This window comes from Heterocephalus glaber, unplaced genomic scaffold (genome assembly GCF_053883595.1).
Source record: "Heterocephalus glaber isolate CG9 unplaced genomic scaffold, H.glaber_assembly_v1.0 deba00000621, whole genome shotgun sequence".
NCBI classification, from domain to species: Eukaryota; Metazoa; Chordata; class Mammalia; order Rodentia; family Bathyergidae; genus Heterocephalus; species Heterocephalus glaber.
This window is the reverse complement of record NW_028258153.1, coordinates 23,107,559-23,128,998: the sequence shown is the minus strand read 5'-3', so window position 1 is coordinate 23,128,998 and position 21,440 is coordinate 23,107,559. Positions and strand designations below refer to the sequence as shown.

Sequence of the window (21,440 nt, the reverse complement as noted above, 5' to 3'; positions counted from 1 at the left end):
ACTGTTCAAGAGGCCTGGCCAAGGCTGACCCAATTCCCAGTGTTTACAAATGCAGCTTCACCATATCTAAGACAATGCCCTACAATAGTCCAAACCTCTTAGTTTGAGACTTGTTGAGGAATTTTATTATTAAAGTGAGCCCTTTAAGATGTCCAGAAATAGCCATAATCATGCAACTGAGGTTAACGTCTTAACCCTGTAAGAAGAGTCAGCCATTAGAATTTATTAAGTTGCCATTAAGTGTCAAGAACATATGAAGTGCTATAAAAAGTTGAGGGAAACAAGAGACTTGGCCTTGGCCTCAAGGATCTCACAGAGTGGGAGGAAAAGAGGGTGAGGAAGAGGAAACAAGGCATTCTCATACACATATTAGCACAAATCATATCTAAACAGCTAAAAATCTGTGCATAATCAACTGCAGATGTTCAGAGACTGCGTGTGCTAAAGGCAATTCTTTGGAGAAACAAAAATAATTCAAGTGATATGGATTAGACTCAAGGTGAATCTGAAGTGGAATTTGGAAGGAAGGGAGGGACAGAGTTTGGCATCTGGGTGGAAGGGCAGACCTTGAAGGCAGACCTCCTGTTCTCCCTTCCTGGCACCTCTCCCCCATTTCAGTACCACCCCCTCCTCTCCCACCCTGATCCCCTGTTTTCCAATCTGAACCCTGAGATCCTCCTTGTCTTTCTTCTTTTGGAGTTAGAATTTCTAACTGTACCACATCATTGTAGATGCTTGGGTGCACATGCACACACGCACACACACACACACACACTCACACACTCATTCCTTTCTCTTTACTTAAAATATCTTCCCTCATCAACCCTCCTCCAGGGTCTATTAATCTACACACCAAGAAATGCTGAGGATCTTCAAAGTTTTCTGGGCACCAGCTTTTCCCTTTCGAAGGGTAATTAGGAAGAAACACTCACTGTCCAAACTGATGTGTTATTAGAAACTTGGGTTTTGATTCTTCCTGAATGATCCAAAGCAAAACCACCACCAGAGGGGCTCTGGTGCATGCATGCATGTCTAGAGCGTGTGTGTGTGTGTGTGTGTGTGTGTGTTCATGTGTGTCTGTATGTGTGTATGTGTGTCTGTGTGAACTCAAGTGACAGAGACAGAATAATCTGTATTCCTTCTCTGTTCACCCAGCCACAGAGCCCAAATCTACTTTGACACTTTTAGAAAAATGAAAAGATGGAATCTTGCAGGAACCTGCCTGTGCTGGGGGGAGATGAGGAGTGCTCGCAGCAGGAGGGAAGTTGACTTTTCTTTATACATATAGGGGTTTTTCCATGCAGAGTTTAAATTATGCCTGATAAAAGGAGTTTCGTGTATGTTTCAGTTCTTTCAAATTCTCCTGGCTTCCTCCCAATTAAATGAGGTTTGTCAAAGCCACAGGGCTCTGCTGCTGCTGCCTCTGTGGACAAGCACTTCCTGCAGCGACATCTCAAATCCCTGAGGGAGAAGATGAAAGGGCCAGCACCAAGAGATGGGGGGGTGAGATGGTGTGCGTGCGAATGCGTGCGTGTGTGTGTGTGTGCATGAGCATGTGTGTGCATATGTTTGTGTGTGTGCTATAGGGAGGGTGGAGAAATATATAGGGAGACAGATCAAAATTAGGATGTGAGACAAGTAGACAGGAAAAGCAAAGCTGCCAGAAAAATTGGAAAGAAGAATAGAGAAATGGAGCGAAGCACCTGGGGTTGGTCTGTGCACCTTCCCAACAGTGGCCCTGACCAAGGGCACGTCATCCGAGGAAGATGCATTCCCTGAGTCAGAAGTGCATCCCAGTTTCTCATTGCCCCTGGCGAAGAGCCTTTGTTAAGAGCCTCCTTCGAAGACAGCACCAGTGGGCAATCACAGTTCCCAACCTGCAGGGACACGAAATCTCCTCCCTAAGGTGGGCTGCCTCAGGCGTGAGAATTGTGCAAAAATAAGACATGCTCTTTAGAGTGCTGTATAAGGAGAGTTTCCCTGCCATAATTATGCAAGAAATTTGCTTTCTGTTAGCATTTCAGTATGGAATCATTTAGAAGCTTATATTTGTATCAGTTTATTATTCTGGTTGCGGGATAACAGAGTTGTCACTTTGAAATATATTGTTTCCCCTTTGATCTGGAAGATGCCAGTTCTTATTGTCTGCCCTCTGAAGAAGACAATTAAAGCATGAAACTTGTGCGTGGGAAATATGTGGAGAGAGGGGAACAGCCTACATCCAAGCAGAAGAGTGGTGTAGAAAGAAATTCCCCACAAAATGAAAGAATAACCCCAGTCCATCCATGTCAATTTTCATCAAGTTAAGTCCTGAATGATACTTTCTCTAGGTTGTAGCAGTAAGCTTAGAGCCAGAGGAAATTTATCAGGGAGTTATTTGCCATGAAAAAACAGGAATTCCAGGATTAGTTCCCTTTTGGAGGTTGCTCTTAAATGGGAAAGCGTGAATGTTGAGAATGGCAAGCATGTGGGAATGTCTGCCAAGTTCTGACATTTTCCCTCATTGACTCTTGAACACCTGAAGAAACATTTGTTGAAGGAGAAATTATTGGTAGTCCCTCTCCAAACACCCGCAACAGCAAGCTAATTGCTTTTGCAGATGGCCAGGGAGTGGCTCACCTCACTCAGGCACTCACTTTCGGCCCTCACGGCTAAGCCAGCAGTGCAGGACGTCAGCTGGGGCAGCAAGGACCTAAAATTAGGCCCTGGCAACACTCTAATCTTGGTTGCAGGTTTAGCCTCTCCATTTAATTCCCTTTGCCCTCAGCATGAACTTGAGCTCTGGGAAAGGAACAGTGTTTAATGATTTGGGGTGGGGGGAGAAAATCATTAAGCTCCCCTTCTAGAATCTGGCTCTGCTGTTCTTACAGGAAGCCTTCCAAATGTTGCCCTTGGAAAGTTAAGACCAGTTTTGGAACCTAGCCATTTTGAAGTACACACACTGATCCAGAAAAGTATTTTTTTATCTTGGGTAGTAAATGCCACGTGATTTAAGAGTCTGGTCCTTAAGCCACGGTCCTTGATTGTCAAGACATCAAAGGCTGTCTCTCTTTCTCTGTGCATTGGTTCCATTTTCTATCCAAATCCCAGGCTTCAGTCTCTACCATTCTTCCCTGGACTAAATCCTCCTTCTCTTTTAAAACATGTTTTAGCATCTTAGAAAAAAAAATTTAAAACTTAAAAGCTTGCAGTTGTTTCACAAGTAATTTTGCAAAACCAGTGTGCCTCAGACTGTATTGTTACTGTATGCTCACACACACATTGCCACTGTATACTTACACATACTCAAGGACAGAAGCAGGCACGGCATTTACTTCTGCCATTCATCACACCACCCTGATAGCTGTACTCTGATAGCTCTTGGGTAGGCGCCACTCCCTACTCATATTGCCCTGTTAAAATCTGACCCATATCTTGTTTCACTCCAATAAAAGAACTTCTTTCTTTTAACATTATCTCTTTAATATATTTGAAGATGCCTATGACGTCATTTCCCAATGGTCGCTTTACTAGGCTGAATTCCTTTTAACATTTTTTTCTTATTGTTTTCACATAGAGATTCTGTTTGTCCCACTTCTTGAGTCATTTTGGTTCACTGTTCTCTTCTGAATCTGTTCCAGTTATTTTGCTTATCTCTGAGACTCTGGATCCAGCATAGACTCAACATAATGGGAGAATTGTGTTCCAGTTCATTCATCAAAGATTTACTGAGTGTCTATTAAGTGTGATATTGAAAGATACAAAAAATGCATTAGTCATGGATCCTGTCCTCAAAGAGCTTGCAGTCTTGAAGGAAAAGAGATGAGTAGGGAAACAGTTACAGGTTACCAAACATATAAAGTATTCTGAATGTATACAGGAGGCAGGATCAATATTGGCAGTGGGGATTCAAGATGATTTTGTGAGTAGGTCCTGAAGGATGATGAGTCTGAATGGCTGGGGAGAAAGGACATCCAGGGAGTGGAATGCCATGTTTCTCTTAACATCATTTAATATCATTCTAAAGTTGTACTCTTTAATAATAGGAGCACAATCTTAACTCATGTACACCATAGTTTTTCCTTATCACTGCATATCTTTTTGTAACAATTTAAATGTTTTTAGACATATATTGATGAATCTCAGTTTTGCTCTTTGTATGTTTCTGCATACTTATTCTGTTTATTGAGTTTATTGTCTGGTTTACTGAAATTTAACCAGAGTACAGATGGTGGGGAAGAGGGAAGGAAGATTCTAAGCCAGGTCTCTTGACACTAAAGCTTCTAGGAGTTTGCAACATTCCTTTACCACCCTCTCCACCTTTTAAATCTTCTACTCATCAGTACTTGAGAAACAAGACAGTAAGAAGTAAATTAGGAAATGGCTTTTATACTCAGAATTGACCTCAAACATATCCTGATACAGTAGAGGAGATCTTGGATTCAAACATGGTTTATGGTGTTTCACAGAGTGGTATTGCTAGGAGATGTTGAGGTAAACCATATCCTTCAGCCCTTCCATGCCTTTCAATTGGTTAAATGTGTTAACATCATGGGCTGAAAGAGTCTCCAAGTGAAGTTAAACCATTCAGGAAGGAGTTAGAGACCCTTAGAGTGGGAAAGGATTCTGGAGACCACTTAAACCATACCTTCATAATATAGATGCATCACTGGCACCTAAGGAAGAACAGTGGTAGCTGCCTTTATTGGGCATCTATGTGTGTACATAAATTCTTATTCAGGTGGGCTAGGGTGTAGCTCAGTGGTAGAGAACTCGCTTCGCATGCAGAAGGCCCTGGGTTCAATCTCCAAGACTGCAAAAGAAAGCAAAAAGTCTCATTCATGGTGAGGATGAAATCATTATCCTCATATTACAGATTAGAAAATGAACCGAGAGAAGCCAATTGCCACACAGCCAGTAAGTGACATACCCAAGACTTGACTTCACCTCAGACTTCCAACGCACTCTCTTCCCACTGTTCAAGGTTCTAAAAGAGGTCTTTTAAAAAGACCACAGAAACTTTAGAGCAAAACTGTGATTAGAACCAAGATCTTGATTCCCAGTCCCTGTTCTTTCCACCGTCACAGGCTCCATGTTTATTTTAAAGCCTTCTTGGGAAAGATTCCACATGTCCCAGGTAACATGTTTAACCTCGCAATTAAGAGACCAGTTTTAGGGCCAGGGATTTAGCTCAGTGGTTTCACCACCTGCTGCACAAGTGTAAGGACCCAAGTTCGATCCCTGGTACCAAAAAAAAAAAAGGAGAGAGACCAATTTTATATTTACTAGAGACCCACATCCCAGTACTACTGACCCCTTCCTTAATGCCATCTGATTCTAGTTTCTGTTCTTTCCTGGTTTTTTTTTCTTTTTACAATAATATACACAATCACCCTTGAGTTTTAAGATTTCTTACTCAAGGGTAGATATTGTTTTTGTTTCACCCTATAAGTCATTCAGTTTCATAAGAAAAACATTAAGAATCAAATGGAAAATGGGGCATGGGCATAAAATAGCAATTTATGCAAAAGGAAACCAAAGAGCATACCAACACATGGAATAAATAGACAGCTTTAATAAGGGTTAAACAAATACAAGTAGCTGTTAAATTAGTTATTTTTTCCTTTTAACCTAATGACTCCCAGTGCTGGTGAGGTTGTGATAAAATGATTCTCCACTGACAGGGGTGTAAATGGAGGCAAGCTTTGCAAACCATGATGGCAAACTTTATAAGGAACCATACAGGTAAATGCTCATACTTTCAGTCCTGGACATTTATTCCTGGAAATTATCCAAAAAAACACAAAAAACAAAAAACAATTGAACAGGAAAAAAACTAGACTGATGAATATGTCCATTGCACTGGTATCTACATTTTAAAATTATAAAATAAAAATAAAAGGAACAATTTAAATATTAAATACTAAATAACCTATTGGATAAATGTGGGTATATTAAATCAGCATCCAGCACTATATAACCATTTAATGTAACTAACAGGAGTGTGAGGTATTATGGAAGTGTTTCTGCTAGGATATGAGCTATAAGAAACTAGAATATGAGGGCTGGGGATTTAGCTCAGTGGCATCACACCTGCCTCATAAGTGTAAGGTCCTGAGTTCGATCCCCTGTGCTGGGAAAAAAAAAAAAGAAACTAGAATATGAACTTATATGTTATAATATACCTATGGAGATTATTATGCATATGAACAAAAATGAAAGGTAGTACACAAGACAAAAATGTCCTTCTAGTTTACAGGAATTAGAGACTATTTTTTCTCTTTTAAAAAAAATTTCTTTAATGTTAGTGTTATTTTTATTGTTTAAAAGAATGATCTAAAACAAAATGACACAAAAGATGACACAGAATATTTATTTTAGAAACATTTAGCTCTCGGAATGCAAGGGTCCATGTAAGTGTGGTCCTGGGACAGGAGAGGTGGGGGGAGGTGAAAAGATCTTGTGCTTTAGTGAGAAACGTATGTGTGCCATGCCCGTAGTGCAGTCTGTGTTAGTCTGCAACTTTAACGTAAGGTACTGTGTGGCCCTTTGGGCTTTGAGAATAGGAAGCCTCTCTACACACACGTGAGCTAAAATCACCCCTCATCACAAGGAAGTGTGCACTCTGAATAATTGTGTGCACTGAGCAACTCCAGCTGACTGGCTGATGACAGGTAAGAGTAGTGCAAAATCTACATGACCAGGAAAATGCCAAGACATTTGGAAAGGATAGTTTAATTTCCAAGATTTCTTTCTGACTTGTGTTTTCTCTTTTAGCCATTACAGGCTCAAGTAAGAGATTTGATTAACTTGATTTCTGTGAAAGGTTATTTAGCCCCTCAATCTCATTAAGTCACTTTCTGCACTCCAGTGCACCCGCCTTCCCCAGGTTATCTATCAGTTGGGAAGAGTAAATGGAGACAACAGGATCAGATTTCTAAAGGAAGGAAAGTTAAAGCAAAGTTTGAAAGGGGCGACAGTCCTGAGCTTAGGAACTCAATTAGACTGAAAGACAAATATCTCATTATCTCATTCCGAAATGAGCTAAATACATAAGAATCTAAAAGTTTTAAATAAACTCGCCCTATTGACTGTCTAGATGACTGAATTTTTCTTCTCAAAAAATTTTTAAACACCCACTTTCATATTTATTTATTCGAAAGGCAAAGCGGCTGCAATAATTATGCTGTCAGATTCAGTAAGCTAATGAGGAGTCACCAGAGTGGAAAGTTTTGCATTTGTGATGTTGCTGAAGGGAAGCAGCTCTACAGCTTTTTACTTTCTTTTTGTCCATTTCCCCCCCACACCCCCCATTTTCTTTTTCTAAGTTGGAAAGGAGAGTCTACCAGTCCTTGGCCAAATGTACTCATTCTCTCTCCCACTCTCCCCCTCTCCCTCTCTCTCTCTCCCTCTCTCCCTCTCTCTCTCTCTCTCTCTCTCTCTCTCTCTGTGTTTCTGTCTTTTTCTCCCTCTCTCCCCACCCCCCCGTCTGCGTTTCTGTCTCTCTCTCTCCCTCTCTCTCTCCCTCTCTCTCTCTGTCTGTGTCTGTGTTTCTGTCTCTCTGTCTCTCCCTCTCTCCCTCTCTCCCTCTCTCTCTCCCTCTCTCTCTCCCTCTCTCTCTCCCTCCCTTCCTCCCCCCCTTCCCCTCATCTTTCCCTTGCTCCCTCCCTCACCTCTTCTCCTCCTTCTCTGCCCCTTCCTTCCTGCCCTCTTTCTCTCAAACTATTGCTGCTTTGATGGAGCAAGGAATCCAGAGGGGAAATCCCAGCTTTTTGTGCAAATGTCCCTAAGGCAAGTGGAGACTTTTTCCTTAGAGACATCCCCAAGGTGGTTTGGGTTTGAGTTGATTTGAAAGTCATCTGTGAAATGTACACACTCTTTATTTTAGCTGTTTAACTGTTTGTGCTATGATATGAATAAAAAGAAAGTAAACTGCAAAAGCACACATCTTAATGTCCCTGTGAAAATATCTTATGCACATCAAGAGAACTCCATGCTTGCCCTTTCCAGCCCTGCAGAGATGTAATTCCAAACCAAGGAAGTTGGGGCCACAAGTTACCCACAGTACCCAAGAAGCCCAGGTCAACCCCATTGCAGGTTTATTTCTTCCATGTGAGTGTAAAGCAGCTTCCAGCAAACAATATCATTAAAAGGCATTTTATGCTTTTGGTGAACCAAACATAAAAGTGAAATTGTGAGATATTTTGAGCAACACAGGTTCGTACAGATTGTTTTGTATTTTTTTTTTTTTGGTCCAGTACCAGGAAGTGAACTCAGGACCTTGCATTTGCCAGGTAGGTGTGCCACCACTGAGCTACATCCCCAGCCCCTGTACAGATTGTAAGCCTTAGAAAGAAATGTCCAAGTGGCTGGGTGCCCTGAGAAAGCCTTGTGCATGTGCTTTGGAGACAGTGCGGCCTCTGCTCTTGCTGTTTTCCCAGCTGCTATGATGCTAAGACTTGTAACAATGGGTACAATTTATTAAGAACATACTGTGTATCAGGAACTTGCAAGGTACTTTGCATAGATTTGCTTTAAACTTACAACAATCTGCCAGGAAGTTTCATTTTTCCCATTCGCAGATGCTAAAAATGTTAACTTTTGGAGAAATTGGTCCATAGCCCTAGCTTCATAAGCACGCAGGAGCAAGGGGCACTTGGTAAATACAGGCATTTATGGAAATACACACTGCCAGGGTGCTCAGCAACCAAAGCCCTAACTGACAAATGATTTAATTTAGGGTTTATTTTTTGGTACCGGGGATTGAACTCAGTACCTTGTGCTTGCAAGGCAGGCACAGTGCCACCAAGCTAAATCCCCAGCCCTTTTTTACTTTTTGATGGTAGGGATGATATAGGACCTCCAAATAATATATGGGAAATATTATAACTCCCGACCTGTTTAGATGTCTGATACGCCGAGTTCGTGTTCTCTAAAATTGAAGAATAAGTTCTAGGAACAACGGAGGTTAAAAGTAGGAAATATTTATTAAGAAAAAGATAGCTTCTGTCTAAGAGAGACAGAAGAGGATCCAGAAAGTGGGTTGCCCATGAGCCCACTTTTCAAAGAAATTTTATAATCCAAAATCATGAGGTGGGTACAAAATCATGAGGTGGACGTAAGGTGGGACAAAGCTATGGTCAACTACTGAGATTACAAGTACAGACACTTTGGAAATATTGATCCAATGGGGAAGCAAGTCATGCAGCAAATGTGCATGGAAAGAACAAGGACCTTTCCTAGAAGGGATGGGCTAAGGTCTTGGTCCCCCATTCCAGCTGATTGATGTCTATTTAAATATCAGTCATTACTGTTTATCCCTGGGGAAGTATGTGTAGTCATTTCATCTTGGTCTTGAGGTTTGGCCTTTAATGAATGCACCTCCACCCACTACTGTGTTCTTATCTTTTGCACTAGCTTCTTCTTCAAGTGCATATCCCTCTGACTGCCTATACTATTTCTAACTAACTTAGCTGTCTATAATAGTATGAAAGACATACACACATTCAGCAGAAACTTTATAATGGATCCCCTGTGCCCAAAGATTCCTCAGCTGTGAGTTTTCCACTGATCACACAGAATAAAAGTATTCAGGAAAAAAAATTCCATTCGGACTAAACATATACTGACTGGTTTCTATGCCACTATTCCCTAAGCAATACAATATAACAACAATTTATGTAGCATGTGCATTATATTAGATATTATAGGTAACTACAGATGATTTAAAGTATATAGGAGGAAGCTTTGCACAGTGGTAGTTTTGTAGCCAGTGAGGTTTCTCCAAGGTGCAATTATTGCTAATTAAAGTATATAGGAGGAGCTGGGCATGGTAGTGCATACCTGTAATTCCAGGACTGGGAAGGCTGAGGCAGGCAGATTGCCACAACCTCAAGGCCAGTTTAGACTGCATAGTGAGACCTTGTCTTAAAAAAACCAAGAAAGAAAGTACACAGGCGGATGTGCATAGGCTATGCACAGATACTATGCAATTTCATTTAAGGTACTTCAGCATACTTGGATTTTGGTATCTGAAGGGCTCCTTGAACCAAAAAGGATGATTGTGCTTTGAATTTTGAATTTCAGTCTTATCTCAGGCCTATGACACTCTGTACATGCTGGGCAGGAACAGAGAGCCACACAGCTCCTACTCAGCCTCAGGATCACGAGGGGAAACAGCTGCTCCTCCACCATGTACTGTGGACTGTATTACTAAGCTCTGATATTTGGTGGGTTGGCGGTATTAAGTGCATTTTAAACTTTAATTCTTTCTTTTTCTTTCTTCTTTTTTCAGAGGTAAATATTTTGCCTAGGGACTTATAATTTTTTCAACTTTTTTTTTGGTACTCAGGACCTTGTGCTTGCAAGGCAGGTGGCAGCACCACTGAGCTAAGTCCCTGGCCCCAATTTTTTCAACTTTTAATAGGTTTATTAGAACATAACCCCAAACTAAGTCTAGGAGCACCTGTACATGAATCAAGTGATCTATGTGTAAAAATGTACAGACATATATTTCCAAATATGTTATTTTTTAATTTACAAAAGTTGTATTTTCGAGTCTCTTTATATAGGATTACCAGTACATCTAATAGGATTTTAGAATTTCCCAAATCATATCCAGCCCAGTATAATGCACATTGCCTTTCATCGTGGGGACTACACTCCCTTCACCATCAGCTCCAGCCCCTTTTCCAACTTTATCTTCTCACCCATCACACTCTGACCTCACATAATTACTTGTAACTATCCCAAACACTTCCTTCTCCATACCTCTGTTCATCCTATTCCCTCAGCCAGGAATATCCTCCCCAGAAGTCCTTAACTATTGAGAGCATAGTCATCCTCCAAGACCCAAAAGGCACCTTGTCTGTGCTTCTTCCATCCTCTGTAGAAGACTCAGGAAGAGGGGCAATCATAATTGTTTGTTTGCACCTCAATTTTGGCCTTTCTATGTGTATGGGGGTCCCAGTTCTATTACTATTTTTACCGTATTCAACAGCTAGCTAGCACAAGGCTTAGCTTGAGTATTCATTTGGTAACTATGCACTGAACTGGTCTAAATAGGAAGCATTTGAGAACTATTAGTAATTTAGTAAGGTGAGTCACCAATGGGCCAGTATAAATTACTGGTAAATGAGCCTGACTCATAGTTTGATGTCTTTTGGGGTGACAAATGTATGATAGACATAAAAAATATCCTGCAGAAGATCCCAGGAAATAATATGTTGGTGCTTTTCTTTTTTCCTCTCTGCAGAAGAGTCTTTGTTTACAGTTTCAGACGTGAGGCTAAAGCCAGAAGTGTGTGACCTTTTGGCCTCCTACCGGAAGAATCACCACCCAGCCCAGTCAAGCAAATGCTGGTGAAAAGAAGGGGTGCAGTCACCAATATCCTTCCAGGTAAGTGGTCCCAAAAGTGAGATTCCTTATGGACAGAATAGAAAAGCTACTGCTGCTGGGTGGGGAGAACACTGTTTACCAGTTCAGAGCACCTCTGTTCTGGGTCTAGCTCTTCATCTCCAGTTCTGGGGACAAGTGGCCTAGCTCCTTAGATCTCCATTTCCTAGGTTGAGGAAAAGGAAAATAATGTGTCTCACTTGTCTCTACCACTCCCAGAGGAGAGGTGGGATTCTAAGGACAGAACTTACAGATCATTGTGAGACCGTCACCCCACACAGGTGAAACAAAGCAATACAACTGACACTGTTTCCCCTTAAGTAGGTAGTTCTTTCTGTCAGCTGTCAAGACAAAATCAGAGGTAGGGGTAAGCAGCAGCCCTTAGGCACTAGCTTGCCCAAGTTGGGGGCGGGGGGGGGGGGCGCTTCCTACAATGCACAACATTCATTGCTAGAATTGACTCAGTCTCCAATAAACCAGGATAGTCACCTCTGTGGTACAAATTACCTTCCAGGGTAATTTTGAGGAGGAAGAGCTGCTGTAGAGGATTTTCCCAAAGCTACTACACTCTAAAAGAAGAAGTTGTGCTAGCAGGAGTAGGAAACCAGGTGGAACAACCCCAAAAGCCACCGTAATACAGAGGACCTTAGATGTCACATGAACACTTCCCATACAGGCCCTTCTGTGATAGGTTAAAAAAATAAAGGTAGTAGCCTAGGCAGAGGAATCAAGGTGGAACCCATGTGCAGGACCAGCCAGTCCTTAGGGGACCCTAGCTGTATCCCAAACCACAGACATTCTCCTCTGACTTGGCCACCTTCTTGGCAACCACAACATGGCCCTGCTCCATCACAGAACTTTCAGGCCTAGCTGGTAGACATGGTGTACTCTCTACACCATACCCAGTATCACTCACAAGGCAGGAGCCAGCTCACTGGATTTCTCTTTCTCTTTCTCTTGGCTGTCTATCTTTGTCACTATTTAAAGGCATATACGCATCAAAAATGTCTACTTTCTGGCTCATCAACAATGATGTGACTTCAAAGAACAGGGAAATACAGGATTACAGCTGTTCCCAGAGCATTTTATGAAATATCCAAGTCTGTATTTTGACGATATACAATTGGCAACACAATAATATGATATTCTCTAAGCACAATATTTTCTACAGCAAAGTTTTTGCTGTGTAATTATTGCCATTTCAAACCAACTACTTTTAAGAAAATAATGAACTTTAGCTATAGTCTATAAATGTAAGGGTTTGCCCTTCATAAAATTATCAAGGACCCTAACAAAAATGGTTTCAGGTGATGGTGATTAATAAACATTATTTCTATTGTTGCTGTTATTTTTTTTTTTTGTCCTATTTAGCATCCAGGAAGTAAGGAGAGCTTTGCTTTTCTGTCTACAATAACCTCTCACAAAGAATTGTTACTTGTAGACATAAATTTGTCATGAAAGAACAATTAAGTGAAGTGTGCCAAGGTTGGTGGCTGTGCAGCAATTGAAGGAGGCAGGAGACAGCTTTACCCTCCACTGGAGTAATCTTGTGATGTCCCTAGGCCTTGATAGTAACGTAAGGAGATAAAACCAGTAGGAGATGAACCACAGAAGGAAATTGCTAGAGCAATTAAACTGTTTAATAAATGGCTTGGGATCCACAAAAAAATCTGAGTGCTAGAGTTAAAGAGACTGAAAGCTGTAATTGCACAGGCACTAGGGGCCTGTAAATCTTTTCTACTGAATTGAATTTATGTTAAAATATTCACTTTTCAGGAGCATAAAAATGTAAATTGGGGTATTAGGACTTGGTAAATGGCAGCAGTTCCTCAAAATTAAGACCCTTGATAAAGCCTTAAAAGTCAGTTTCCAGGATGAGAAAATATGTACACTGATGTGCACAACAGAAATAGAGAAAAACCAAAATTTTCTGGATGCATAGTGGTGCCAGACACAGCCATAGGTACTTTTTACATATTATTTCAAAGCTTGGTATGTTTTGAACAGTGAGTTGTGGTGAATTACAGCCATAATTCATACACTTGGAGATAGATTTTTACTTATTTATTAAACTCTGGGCATTGAATGTAAGACCTTGTGTATGCTAGGTAAGCTCTCAACCACTGAGTTACTCCACAAGCTTGGGATATTTTTTTTTAAACTTTCTCAGTTCCAAGGCTAGGGATTTAGCTCAGTGGTTCCGGCACCTGCCTCGCAAGCAGAAGGACCTGAGTTTGATCCCCGGTACTAAAAAAAGGAAAAACTTTCTCAGTTCCTATTACCAGAGGTAAGATAACTCTCTCTCTTATTCTCTGTTGCCCTTTCTATCAATGTGTACAATTCCACAAACAATTCTATTTTTTAAATTTTATTTATTCTTATTCCCTTCCAGGACCACATTCATGCTGTTTCAGTTTTCATTTGCTGCGCCTAAGAAGCATCAGATCTAACACCACATGGACCAGAGGTCATACGCTAGCACCTCTAAACTGAAGTATTTTAAATATGATGTCCAAGACACTAATACATAATACTTGAAAAAAATCAATGCAAGGCTATTGCTATTGTCGCTGCCTAGAATTGAACGATGACTGGCTCAAATACTGGAAATAGTCTGAGAAGAGGATTTCTGAACAATTGCATCCATTTTGATAGAGAGCTCTCCGCACCACAAAATCAATTTTCCAACAGGACAGATGGGAGACCGACAACTGAAGGAATTCGGAGACAGAGTTGGTACTTACAGAGGCCTGTCACTCTTGTATTCACTTACAATTTTCCCCAACAAAAGGACTTCTGTAGCAAGGAGAGGATTAATCTAAAGTTTAGAAAATCTCCTAGGAAGATTGGTCAGAAAGACTTGCTTAAAACTATTTGTTATGATTTCCTAGGGGGTACTTCTTCCTTCACTAACTGAATTTTCAGAACACATTACCACCCCAATCCATCTAGATTTTAGGAGTCAAGATTGAGCTGCTGGTTAGAATTGAATTTCAACCTGTCTCCTTATACTGAGTCCTAATTGTGGGAATGGCAAAAGGGATGAGGAACCTAAGCTTCTATTTGATGATGGAGATACTGAATAGGCAGATAAGAGCGAAGAATTCCAAAGATGTAATTCAAGCCTTGTTGCACCATCAGACACACATGCGTGCACACACACAACCCTCAAGAGAAAGGGGAAATCTGTCTGTGCCATTGTCTACAATGACTCTTTCTAAAAGAAGCCAAGGAAACTCAAATTACTTCTGTTGAGGGATTATCTCAGGAAATGTAGTAGCTTAGAGACATCTACATATCCTTTAGAAGAACAAAAGGAACCAATTAAGAGAGAATTAAAAAATAGTAACTATCCACCCAGTGTCTGAGTTGGAAGAAGGAAAAACACATCCAGACAGTCCAAAGAAGTCTGCCTTCATGAGTATTGATAAGGCATGAAACAAAGCCTGTCCAGATGTACCTGAGAGATGAAACAGTGGGCTGAACGATGGGCAGATAAATGTGCTCAGAGAACAATGGCTATTCAACCTGGAGAACAACCAAAAGTGCTGTGTAGAGGGTTCAGATTGAGTCCTGTTCTAATTTAATATTTGTATTAATTGCTTGAATAAAACCAAAGAAGGTACACAATTTATTCATACAACTACTAAGAAAAGTATGATTATTATTAATTTATTACTTTCACTTTGTGAAGGAGGAAACAAAGGCTCAGCCAAGTTAAATAACTCCTCGATGGTAATATGCTAGGGTCCAAAGGCAAACCTCTGTGATCTTTGCACACCTACCAGATTTGTAGGATCTACAGCTCTTGAAGAGGCAACTGATATTTAGCATTGGATCATAATTCTAAGAATTAAGACCTGGCAAGAAACTAATGATCCACAAACCAGAGCAATCTTTATTTCTATCAAATTGTATCTGATTTAAATTCTTACAAGTTGAGCTTAAAATATCTACAACTTAAGTAAGGCTATGACTTAGTAGAAATTGGAACTTTTAAGTACAATATGAATTAATAGCAGAATATGGCTGCCCCCAAAAGATAATGCTAACACTTTCTGGCTACCTAAATGAAGAACTAAGATCATGTCTCAGAGGAGGAGAACGGCTTACTCTTTATATTTAAATGATTACGTTCACCTCCACACATCGTATTTTAAAAGAAACATCATGTTGAAATAAATATTTATTGTACACCTATTAGTTTGCAGGTCTAATCCTCTTTAATCCTCTTAACAAGACTAAGACATCAGTGCAGTGAATCGCCATTTCACAGAGAACACTAAGAAGCCATCTAAGAGGCTAAGACTTAATACGCACACTCTGGCCCTAAAGTCTGCTTTCCCCACCATGTCCCTAGCTCTGCATGCGCCGAAGATGGTTACCAGAAGAGATGACTTGCGGGCTGAGACACAGGGAATAAGAGCTGCACAAAGGAAAACCTTGAGGTCAGACATCCTCTTTCCAGGAGGTTGAGACTGTCACCCACCCTCTGCTGGGTAGCCACGAAGCTAGGACAGATTGCAATCTCCAGGGTGCTACTCCTGATGCAGCAGCAAGAGTCCTTAAACAGCAGTAGACTGAGCTCCCACACAGTAGTAGACTGAGCTCCCACACAGTAGTAGACATCCTCTGTCTCCCAAAATATAGAGAGCTACAGAAGGGATTCCTGGATCAGAGGTCAGAAGGGCTGACCTCTAAGATCCCATCTAATACCAAGATTTCCTGATAGTGACTTTTGGACAGGCTATACTTGGAATTCTGGTAAGATCCTATTATTGCGGGATAGATTCATTTTATTTTTTATAGAAGAGTTTTTTAAAAATCTGAAAAATTACCTTCTGTATAATGGAAGATAAATTATGCTTGAATTTCCTTTTTTCTCCTTCAGTTAATGGATTTGCCCATTCAAAACCTTAATAAAGCTAATTTATAAGTTTCTAAAACATCATTCAAATCTTCGTTCCCTGATTTAACACAATAAACACTCCAGTGTTTGACCTGCTCTGGTTTGAGTGTGGTTCATCCCCCAAAGTCCATGTGCTGAAAACCTGGTCCCCCATGTTGTGGTGTTTTGAGGTGGACTTGTACAAGGTGGGGTCTGGTGCATGGTACCTGGGTCACTGAAGGAGCTGCCTTCAGAAGGGATTGATGCTGGTCTCAGAGAGTGACTTAGTGTTCTAGAGAATGGGTTGTTATGAAGTAGTTATCCTGTGTACTTAACCTCTTCTACATGCAATGGTTCCCTTTCCATGTCTCTGCCATGTTGTGATTCAGCCAGGATACTCTTGCCAGGATGCTGGTGCTGTGCTGTTTGGATCCCCAATTACCAGGACTGTAGGCCAAATAAACCTCTCTTCTTTATAAGGTACCTAGCCCCTGGTATTTTGTTAGAGCAACAGAAAATGGGCTAATGAAGAAATAAAACATTACTTGAGATATTCTTTCCTATAAGGATGGACAAGATGGACCACTAGCTAGACAGTGAAAGGACCAAGAGGTTTCTTGTTTTGTTTAGCATAAGAAAGATTATGCAGCCAGCTGTGGTGGCTCACACTTACAATCTTAGTGCTCTGAGAAGCTGAGGCAGGAGGATCACAAGTTAGAGCTCAGCCCAGGCAATTTAGCAACCTAGTGAAACTGCATCAAAATAAAAAAATTGTTTAAAAGGACTGGATATATAGCTCAATGTGAAGGCACCAGGTTCAGTCTCAAGTAGAGAAAAAAAGAAAGAAGGAAAGAAAGAGAGAGAGAGAGAAGAAAGAAAGAAAGAAAGAAAGAAAGAAAGAAAGAAAGAAAGAAAGAAAGAAAGAAAGAAAGAAAGTTTTATGGAAGCATATCGCGCATGATATAAAACATCAGGCATGTTCCCTTCTCAGACTTTTGTGTGGCTCTTCCCTCTGCCTACACCCCATCCTCCCAACTACACAAGCAACAACATCACCTGCATGTGAGGCTGTGGTTCACATGCCATCAGTCAGTGAAGGCTCCTGCGCCCCCTGTATAATGGGCAAGACTCCTGCATGCCAATCCCCTCTAAACTACTTCGTTTTTCTAAAACATACCACCTGATTCTATGTTCAATAATTTATGATTTTTTAAAAATTTTTTTATGTGATTTACTTTTTATTATATTTATTGTTCTCTCTCCTCTGCTAGAATGCGAGCTCCACAAGAACAGCAATCTTTGTGTCATTGATGCATCTCAAGCACTGTGAACAGTGCCTTGCACATAGTAGGTCCTCAATTAATGTCTTTTGGGTGAATGAACTCCTTCACCAATTTGCAGCTGCAAACCAGTGCTCCTTTTCTCCCTAGCCATGTTCTATCTGTTCTTGCTCTTTTTCCCATACATGCTGTGCCAATGCTTTACGTCTATTGTGTATTTTCTTTCTGTCTTCCCTTGTAAAAAATATACCCTACAGGAACAAGGATTATAATGTGTTCTACTCAGTATGTATGCCAAACACCTGAAATTGTGCACAGTCATGCTTACAGGGTTTTTGTGGAAAAAAATAAAGAAATGAACGGATTTGTGAAGTTTCAGAGATTGAAGGAAATAGTATTAAAAGTGCATATATGCCTGGGAGAGGACAGGTGATGTGTGTTCTCAGACAAAGGAGAAAAAGAAAAGTGCACTTAGAAAATTATCAAAAAGCCACTGAGTGGGTGTGCAGAATCAGGAGCCAGATTGCTTTTGTTCGGATCTGGCTCTGGCTTCTAACCATATGACCTTGGGCAAAATACTTCTCTCTACTTTCACTTCCTTCTTGGTAAGACACAGATAATAATAACTCCAGGAGTTGTTTGTGTGGATTAAATGAGTTAATGCATTTAAAGTATCTTAAACAGAGCTTGGCACACAGTAAGCACTCTAAAAATCAACAAGTAGTGATGGTGGTGGTGGTGGTGGTGGTGGTGGTGGTGGTGGTGGTGGTAGACATAGCAAAGTAAAAAAAAAAAAGGAACAGAGGAGTTAAATGTGCCAAAGGCCATGGGGTTTCTCCCGGCCAGGGAAGGTATGAGGATAATAAGAAATCAAGTTAGGTTCCTGAGTTAGATTAGGTTTGGCGATGGGACGGAGTGCTTCAGGACACCCAATTCAACTTCTCTTCGTAGCTCTGGGGAGCTTGGCTAGTTATAGTCGCAGGCACTTTGTAATGAAGTGTACTTGGGGTTCACTGACCTCCTGCTTTAATGAGCAGGTTCAAAATTGAGGATCTGTGCTTTAAAATGTAGACATTTTTCCTTGTAGACAAATTACAATTTCTACAAACTTATATAAAATATAATACTGGCATTATTTTTTCCACCCTGAGATCTTTTTGTTTCTTTAGTTTTGTAGTATTTTGTAATTTATTATGTTTAAACATTTGGGGAAAGATCTAGGAGATTTGAGGCAGGAGACACAAAACACCAAGCTAACAGCACTAACAGAGCCCATGACAATGGTTGTGATGGGCCACACATCTCTGGAAAAGACAATTCCCCAAAAGGGTGGCTGGGGAAGGCAGATAAAAGACTGAAGTTAGGTCATGTGACAGGTGTCACTTGAGTAAGATACTAGGGGCCAGAGATAAAAGCCCACGCCTCCTGGTCACATGACCTAGCTTCATTACGATCCCAGTGGGGGGTTAGAGAGTCTGGATGCCATTTTTACTTATTTATTTATTTGTGTTTTTTCCCCTTATTCTGTGATAATGAGAAAATGTTTAAACTCCCATCTCTGTGTTTAAACATTTCTCCCTGCTGACAGCAGCGGGATACCCCTTGATCAACTGTCAGACTTGAAAGTGCACTTTTTCTGGAAAGTAAACAGCATGTTAGCGGGTTGGAAATAATTTTCTGTTTATTGGTAGCTGTTAGTCTAGGAGTGATGGAGCACTGTGACAGCACTTGTCAAGTGAAGAATAAGAAATGAGTTTGGAAATACTTTCAAGACAGCCCTGACAATAGGCCCTTCCTATTTTTTGATAGAAATATACTCTAAAAAAGTTAAAGTAAAATGGGCAAAAAAAAACTTTTCCAGTGTTACCAGCTCTTGGAGATCTTGTGGCAAAACTGATACAGAAACAAAGGCAAACTGTGAATGCTGGGTACTGTGAAGTCAGAGGGTACGGGGCAGTCACTCAATCCAGCCCTCTTAGTTTACCATGAGAAACTGAGGCTCAGACAAGTGCCTGGACTCTTCTCAAAAGTAAGAGGAAAGCATGACAACTATCACCATAACAAAGAAATGAAGATTTTGTAAAATTTGTGTGTGAAGATCAATGGAAAAAATGATAGAGGCAGTTTAAATTTTTTGACCTAAGAATATGTAACAATGTTTAATGATGTACTTTCTTTTTGTAGTAGCTAAAAAGACATCATCATAGTCTTTTACTGATATTAAAAATATCCAGAAAAATGTTATTAATAGAAGTGACATATTTTCAAACTATACATAGTCATCAGTCTGTGCCTATATGTCAACAACACTTGCTGTCTTTCACTGAGATCATATTATAATGACATTTTGCTTTCTTTTCCAGAATTAGTAAAGCTCGGATAGCTCATGTTCTACATGGATAACCTAGGAATCGTATATGCATGAAAAGAAGCCAACCAGATTTAGGGTCAATAATATCTATTTTGTAGAACAAGTGAAAAAATTCATGGCGTAACACCCCACTGCTGCGCCTGACACAGAACAGGCACTAAATTAAAATTTTATTGTAATAAGTAAAGCTAACTGAAAAAAATTAAACCAAATGACACTTCCATTCATACAACTGTGTCCCCCTTCAGGGTATGAACTCCTCAAAGGCAGGAACTGTCTTATTTATCTGCCTGATCCCTGGGGTGGAACATAGTGGGGATTCATTAATTAATTCAGTTCTCATTCAATAAGCATTTACGTACTAAATTAATGAGTAAAATGGAAAATATTTGTGTTAAAACGGTGGCCTGCTGTTTGGGACTTAGATAGACTAACACATTTGCCCATCTTACAAAACAGAGAATCACACATTTGGTGGCTAGAAGGAGTTGTAGAGATCATCTTCAAAGATCCCTACTCCCAGGGGAGGAAACAAGACAACTATCCTGGAAATTCATTTTAATTTTAGCACTGAATGAAGTATTTCTGGGTTGATGAAGCTGTGTGATGCTGGCTAAGTAGAAAAGCAAGCCCACATCTATAGTAAGAGTGACTGGTGGTAGGGAGTGACTTAACTGGGAAGTGCCTGGTTTTCACGTGGTGAGGCAATGAGAGATGGAGAAGAATTTTAGGGGAAAAAAAAATCCCTGGAGGCACTTTAGAGTATTGTCAGTTCCAGATAATATAGCTTCTCTCCTGGGAAATAAAACACCATCTATCCAATGTGCATTGAAATTGCCATTGCTGGGTCCTTTTACAAGGTGGCACAGGGCGTGACTTGGGTCATTTAACAAGTGTTATTCAAGCAACAACAAAGATAAAATCAATGTAGCAGATGTAAGTGTGTAAATTAGTTTCTCTTTTTTGGATTAATGTTTAAAAAGCATTAACCATTTTATTCTTTGATATTTTTAGATGGTTATTAAAATGTTCCATCTTCTTATAAAATAACTGGCAAAAGGAGTATTCAGAAAGAAAAATGAGACTTTATATAAATGTTATATAAGAGCAAGAGCCTCATGCTTCTATTTGCACTGGTTTAGTTTTTCTCATCACAACTGTTTTGTTGCATAGTTATTGCCATTTACATCCTCTTGTTTTTACCAACCCTTAAGTTTATTTTTAAATTTTTTTTTATTTTATTAGTATATGCTTGCAGTTCATGAAGTTCCCCATCATCTTAGGAAGTGGTTGCATGCATACACCACAGCTTGTTTCTTCTTATTTTTACTCCCTTTTCCCTCCCACCCCCCTCCCCGCTTCCAGTTCCCCTATCTCATTTTTCATTCTTGTTGAAATTTTTTTTTTTTTTTTTTTTTTTGGTACTAGGGATTGAACTCAGGTCCTTGCTCTTGCACAGCAGGCGGCGAAACCACTGAGCTAAATCCCAGGCCCTTCTTGTTGAAATTATTAATCTTTTTTTTTTTTT

At 40.3% G+C, this 21,440-nt stretch overlaps 2 protein-coding genes and 1 pseudogene across 4 annotated transcripts in view; 2 read left to right on the top strand and 1 right to left on the bottom strand.

Moving 5' to 3' along the window:
* Positions 1 to 16,516, top strand: part of Cdk15 (cyclin dependent kinase 15) — a 91,461-nt gene extending 74,945 nt beyond the window's left edge. For both annotated transcript variants that reach the window (XM_021263624.2, XM_004851207.3), the window contains exons 13-14: positions 11,234 to 11,376; positions 13,766 to 16,516. In XM_021263624.2, coding sequence (XP_021119283.2) covers positions 11,234 to 11,343 — 110 coding nt within the window. In that variant the 3' untranslated portion in view covers positions 11,344 to 11,376; positions 13,766 to 16,516. The remainder of the gene's footprint in view (positions 1 to 11,233; positions 11,377 to 13,765) is intronic.
* The window catches only part of LOC147829396 (uncharacterized), a 129,501-nt gene that overhangs the window by 21,471 nt on the left and 86,590 nt on the right, over positions 1 to 21,440 (bottom strand). The window contains exon 5 of one of the 2 annotated variants that reach the window (XM_087206272.1): positions 3,388 to 4,792. The exons of the other annotated variant lie outside the window; for it this stretch is intronic. Within the exon in view, the coding sequence (XP_087062398.1) occupies positions 4,780 to 4,792 (13 nt within the window). The 3' untranslated portion in view covers positions 3,388 to 4,779. Of the gene's footprint in view, positions 1 to 3,387; positions 4,793 to 21,440 lie in introns of those variants that run through there. 2 annotated transcript variants of the gene reach the window in all.
* Positions 9,723 to 9,841, top strand: LOC147829397 (U4 spliceosomal RNA; annotated as a pseudogene).